Below are 5,621 nucleotides of genomic sequence, written 5' to 3' on the forward strand. Positions count from 1 at the left end.
ATATTTCTCTGGTCTGATGGCAAGGGTAAAAGAAAATTTCATGCAGTTAAATGGGACTAGTGTCATGCTGATAAGACCTTGGGAGGGCTAGGATTAATTGATCTTAGGTTACAAGGTATAGCTCTTTCCGCCAAGTGGATCTTTCAATCTATGGAGGGTGATAGTCCATGGAAAGTTCTTGTTAGACACAACATTGAGAGAGGTTTTCCCAAGCAGGCTAGATCTTGGAAGAATCTCCCTTTGTGTGACCTTATTGTTGGCAATTTTTCAGTTGTTGTCCAAGGGTCGCCCATCTTCAGATCCATTTGGCACGCTTGGGATCATGTCCAAAAATTTATCACCAATAAGGATTTTTATAATGATAGTCAACTTCATGGTGAGAGATACATCTGGTGGAATTTGAGCCTAAATAAAAAACCCCTAGCCCTCTACCAGGGGTATTCTGTCAAGTCCTGGGCTAAATCTAGTATTACTCAATTTGTTGATATCTTTGAACATGATATTCTTATCCCTTGGGAAGATCTCAAGAATAAGTTTAATTTACCTCAGTCTTAGAAGAAGACTTATAATTTAATTTTGCAAGCTACTAAAAATCTTCCTTCTCTTTGCCATGTGGACTCTTATAGATATATTAAATGCAAGTGGCCAAATGGAATTGTCTTAGACAAGCTTAAAGCTAAGAATATTTATAAGATTATTGCTCACAATGAAGATATTATTGCTCATGTTAATAAATTCTGGTATTCTTCTTTTGATATTAAAGCTTGGAATAAGTTGCTGAATTCTATTTGGAAAGGTCCTATTGAGACAAAAAATCAATGTTTTAAATGGCTGTTGTTAATTGATAGACTTCTTATTAGAAGAGATAATCAGCATTCTAATGTATGTAATATCTGCACGTAGACATATCTTGTTTGATTGAATTTTTGCTAAAGAAATATGGAAATTGTTTGGTATTTACTATCTTATTAATGTGAATATCATTGAAATTGTTACTGGTCACATTAATGGGCTCAGTAAGGATGCTAATTTTTTCTGGAATATGTTGTCCTCTAACATTCTTTGGCAGATTTGGAAATGCAGGAATGAGAAAAAGTACCAAAATAAGCCAAGGGTAAGCCAAAACTATCATTTTCTGTATTGTATTCAAATCCGTTGGCATACTGGATAGTATTGCTGTTTACAGTGTAACAAAGGGAAAATGTCTTTTGCCACGTGGGTTCTCAAAGCCTCAAGAAAAAATAGCATTTTTTTGAAATTAGAAACTGCCATCTTGGTCTAAAAGGCTGACTGGATTGTGGATTTGCTGTTTCTATATTGGGTTGTGCAATGTGCATTCAATTTCATTCAAACTTGCTTGTTTTGAGGCCAAAATTTCTAAGATCGTGCTGTTTCTATATTGGGCTCTCAAGTCTCATGTATTTATTCAGACCCGCTTGCTTGGATTTCTTTTAAGGCAAGAAGTTTTCGTTGAGTTATCTTGGTTTATACTGGATGTTGAAAGGATTGCAGCTTCTGCACTGGATTTCCATAAACTCTTTCGATTTGGCTTGTTTTGTAAGGGCGACTCTTTCCTCGAAGATATCTTTTGTCGTTGTCAAAAATTCTCATATATATGAGAATGGAGAAATCGTTTTCAGTTGTTAGCCCCGTTTCTTCTGAAGCCAATAAGAAATCAAACAAGCCTGAGATTTATTACCCTTTCGGTAGAAGTAATCTGAGCTCGGACCATTCAGGCAACTCATTAATGAATAGGCCTCTTTGTTCAGAGTTAAGCTGCACAGATGCTCAAAAACACAAGGAAGGGCATGATTGTATTGGATTCACAGAGGTGACATCTTCTTCTTGTGAGAACATTGATAAATGTGGAGGCTATGAAGATAGTGATCTTGAATTAAGCTTGGGTTTAAGCCTTTGGGTTGGTGATAATGTTCTTCCAGAGTCCATTGGAACGATGCAACATGCAGGAACAAAAAGAGAATTTAAGAGTAGTGATACTTTCTCTGAGGATAGAAGCAGTGTAAAAAGATTGATTGGGGTGAAAAGGAGCTACAATGAAGCTAGTCAGGATGGTAGGGTTTCAACTGGCATTACAACTAATGTATGCCGAACAAGGCAGACTCAGGACTTGTACAATGAAGCTAGTCAGGATGCTAGTCAGGATGGTAGGGTTTCAACTGGCATTACAACTAATGTATGCCGAACAAGGCAGACTCAGGACTTGTTCAAGAAGACCAGGCAGGAAAATCATGGCATTGAGAGGAACAATCTGTCATTGTATTGGAACACATGTAGGATGTCTCAACCATCTGAGCCTCGTCCAGTTGCTGGTGAACCTCCTACAAAGTAAGTACCATTTCTGTGTTTTCATTTGTTTATGAGAAGTTTTGGATTTGAAGATGTGTATATATGTAGTCATCAGATAGATTTGCATTTCATTGTACTCTGCAGGCAGACCTTAATTAGTTGTCTTAAACTCCCATTAAATGGACTAGTTCATATTTCATAGTAAACAATTTTTAACATTGGCTTTGGTCTCTCAAGACATTAGTGTGAGATCCCTTTGCTTTTGCTGAGCCTCATTTGCATGTGTGGAAATTTACCCTCTTTATTCTGTAAATTGTTCAGATTTCTAATTATTTGGTATAGATTGTTCAGATCATGGGATTTTTATATCTGAAGAGGGGAAAATACTCTTGACCTAGAGCTATGAATCATTGAAGTCACAACTACAGTAACTGATCCTTATTTAAGATTTGAACTTTGATGACAAGAACAAAGTCACCACAACTTCACCATCAGCACATGCCAATGGTTCTTAGAAATCACAAACAATATAATATTTTAATCTAAGACCACACAATCTGCATAAGGGCTCTCTCCTCTAAGTTGCATGTCTTGCAAGGTCAAATGCATTACCCTTAAAAGTCACCATCACAACATGCCAATGTCAGCTTATCATATGATTCTTAGAAAACATAAACCGAATGATATTTTAATATAGAACCACCCAATCTGCATAAGGGTGCTTTCCTCTACAATGAAGTCTGTCACCTTCAAAAGTCACCCTTTACTTGAAATCAGCTAGTTCTCCATCAGCCAGCACTAGATTTAATATAAAGACTACATGACAAGCTAGGATTCAGACCCAGAACCATCTAATTGGATAAGGAATGCTCTACTATTGGGCTACAACTCTTCTCTACTGTTTCTTTTCCTAGATTATGATTTTGTATGAATTTGTACTTCCAACATTGCTAGTGGTATCTCAAAGGAAATGGTGCTTGTCTTGATGAGGTAGCGATAGAATTTCTACCAAGACTTCCATATGCTATAACTGATATATTTCTTTGTTGACCATCTTAACAGGATTCAAGCAATTGGTTGGCCTCCGATTAGGGCATGCAGGAGAAATTCACTGGACTCAAACCCTAAGCCTTGTGGAGAAAAGCAAGCTGTAGGTTGGCCTCATATTCAGGCATACAAGAAAAATTCTCTTGGTTCCCATCCCAAATCTTGTGGAGAAAACCATGGCAATTCACGGTATGTGAAGGTGAACATGGATGGTGTAGCCATTGGTAGAAAAGTGGACCTGAGTTCCCATGAATCTTACGAGACCATTGTTCAAGATTTGGAAAATATGTTTCAATCAACCACGGAAAGTAAGCTTCTCAATATCTTTCTTTCTTTATGTGGGGTGTTTTCCCATTCACATGACAATGGAGGCTTACTCTTAGCTGTTTGTTCATGTTAAACTCAGGTCAAAATGGATCTCGAACTACCTTGGGAATTCAGTATGGGGCCACCAATAGTTCAATGCGGCTTTTGGACCGTACTTCTGACATGGTTCTGACCTATGAAGACAATGAAGGAGATTGCATGCTTGTAGGGGACATTCCATGGAAGTAGGTTTCTAAAAATTTCTCCGTTGTTTTCATCAAAAAGGTTGGTGAACTTGTAGTTTTTAGCTAACATAACTATGTAGTTTTTAGCTAACATAACTATGTTGTTGTAGAATGTTTGTAAACACAGTCAAGCGGTTGAGGATCGTGAAAACATCGGAAACAAATGCCCTTGTTGGTAGGTTAAACCCTAATTTCCACTATCTTTGAAGTTTGGATTTAGGTTATTTGCATGGAAAATTGTAGGAGTTGTTTTCTTCAATATGGCTTTTCATATAGGTTCATTTTTACACCTTTTAGCTGACAATAAGCACTGTTTTATTACAGCTTAAAGACTCCAGAAAGCAAAGCACTAGAACTACAGTCATCTATATTTATATAGAACATAGACATCTCTGGTTCGTTTATTCTCATAACCTAATTTGAAATGGACTTCCCCATCCATTTTACCTTATACATACATACCCGAAGTTCGGAGATGACTATCATCATTAACAACAATGTTGCTCTGTTTTAATATGATTGTCAAACTCCATTTCCTCAATGTGATCATTGTTTCTTTCGGTGTCCATTTGCATTCATTATGTAATATGGACATCAATTGCTAATTGTATCATATTGGTATACCTGGGTTTCAAGTAAACATAGACATTCTGCAATTGTATGATACTGGTTATACTTGGATTTCAAGTAAATACAATACAGTCAATTGTGAAATGTACCATACCTGAGTATTGGGTTTCAAGTAGATAAAATAAAGCCAATTGGAGGAATTCCAAACATATGATTATGTTCTTTTTAATGGATTATTGATCTACTTTCTGCAACTTCGTATTCTTCTTTCTCCTATAAGAAGAATTGTGGGTATTTAGACACTATATTTATATAAGTTGAGAGTTACTCTCTTAATCCTCTTCAGTTTCTATCCAATTACAACATTGTGATGTTTTGAATTATGTTTTGTAGCGTGCATTCGTTGTGAACTTTTTTGATGCTTTTGAGGATTCTTTTGCATTATTTTTCTCATAAGTTGTAACTAGCAGTTGCACGTTTATGTATGTACAACAATGAGCCGATACGTTGTGGCATGTAAAATAAATTATGAAAAATATATATTTTTAAATATCATAGAACTCTTAAAGATTATTGTCTTTAATATATTTATATAAAAAAATTGGTTGTTAAAAATATGTCATTAGCAATCAAAATTTTAAAATTGAAGCGTGGAACAAATTCATTTTAAGGAAAATCAAATTTCAAAATTAAATTAATTGAAAATGAACATAATTTATATATATATATATATATATAATTATTATGAAAACAAATAAATTAACATTTACAAAATTTTAATTATATGATTTGTTCCATATTACATTTAAATAACTCGATCATGTTTAATGTCAAATCTAATTTTTAATATTAAAAGTTTATATTTAAAATTTCTCAAAATATAATATTAATAAAATTAAAAAATTTGTTACATTTTTTATATCTATATATATTTACGTATGTAACAAATTTATTTTAAGAAAAATAAAAAATTAGAACTAAATTCATTGAAAATGAACATAATTTTTTAAATCATTAATAAAATCGCATATACATCAATATTTTAATTATATGATTTATTCCTTATTATATTTAAATAAATCTATCATATTATATGTTAAATCTAATTTTAATATTAAACTTTTATATTCAAAGTTTCTCAAAAAG

At 33.9% G+C, this 5,621-nt stretch overlaps 1 protein-coding gene across 1 annotated transcript; it reads left to right on the top strand.

The window, feature by feature from the left end:
• Positions 1–1,621: 1,621 nt before the first annotated feature.
• Positions 1,622–4,545, top strand: LOC149564856 (uncharacterized). The gene is made up of 5 exons (XM_089816237.1): positions 1,622–2,346; positions 3,370–3,662; positions 3,761–3,905; positions 4,016–4,080; positions 4,230–4,545. Exons 1-5 carry the CDS (start codon positions 1,622–1,624, stop codon positions 4,232–4,234), a joined length of 1,233 nt encoding a protein of 410 aa, XP_089672363.1. The 3' UTR covers positions 4,235–4,545.
• The last annotated feature ends 1,076 nt before the right edge of the window (positions 4,546–5,621 follow it).

Source organism: Cupressus sempervirens, chromosome 3 (assembly GCF_028749045.1).
Source record: "Cupressus sempervirens isolate cs-2001-9-10 chromosome 3, ASM2874904v1, whole genome shotgun sequence".
In the NCBI taxonomy this organism is placed as follows: domain Eukaryota; kingdom Viridiplantae; phylum Streptophyta; class Pinopsida; order Cupressales; family Cupressaceae; genus Cupressus; species Cupressus sempervirens.

Excerpts from the sequence above, each read along its gene's own strand:
- LOC149564856 (XM_089816237.1), top strand. The coding sequence starts at position 1,622 with ATGGAGAAATCGTTTTCAGTTGTTAGCCCCGTTTCTTCTGAAGCCAAT. Across the intron at positions 3,663-3,760 it reads GTTTCAATCAACCACGGAAA|GTCAAAATGGATCTCGAACT; the intron begins GTAAGCTTCTCA and ends TGTTAAACTCAG. Across the intron at positions 3,906-4,015 it reads GTAGGGGACATTCCATGGAA|AATGTTTGTAAACACAGTCA; the intron begins GTAGGTTTCTAA and ends ATGTTGTTGTAG.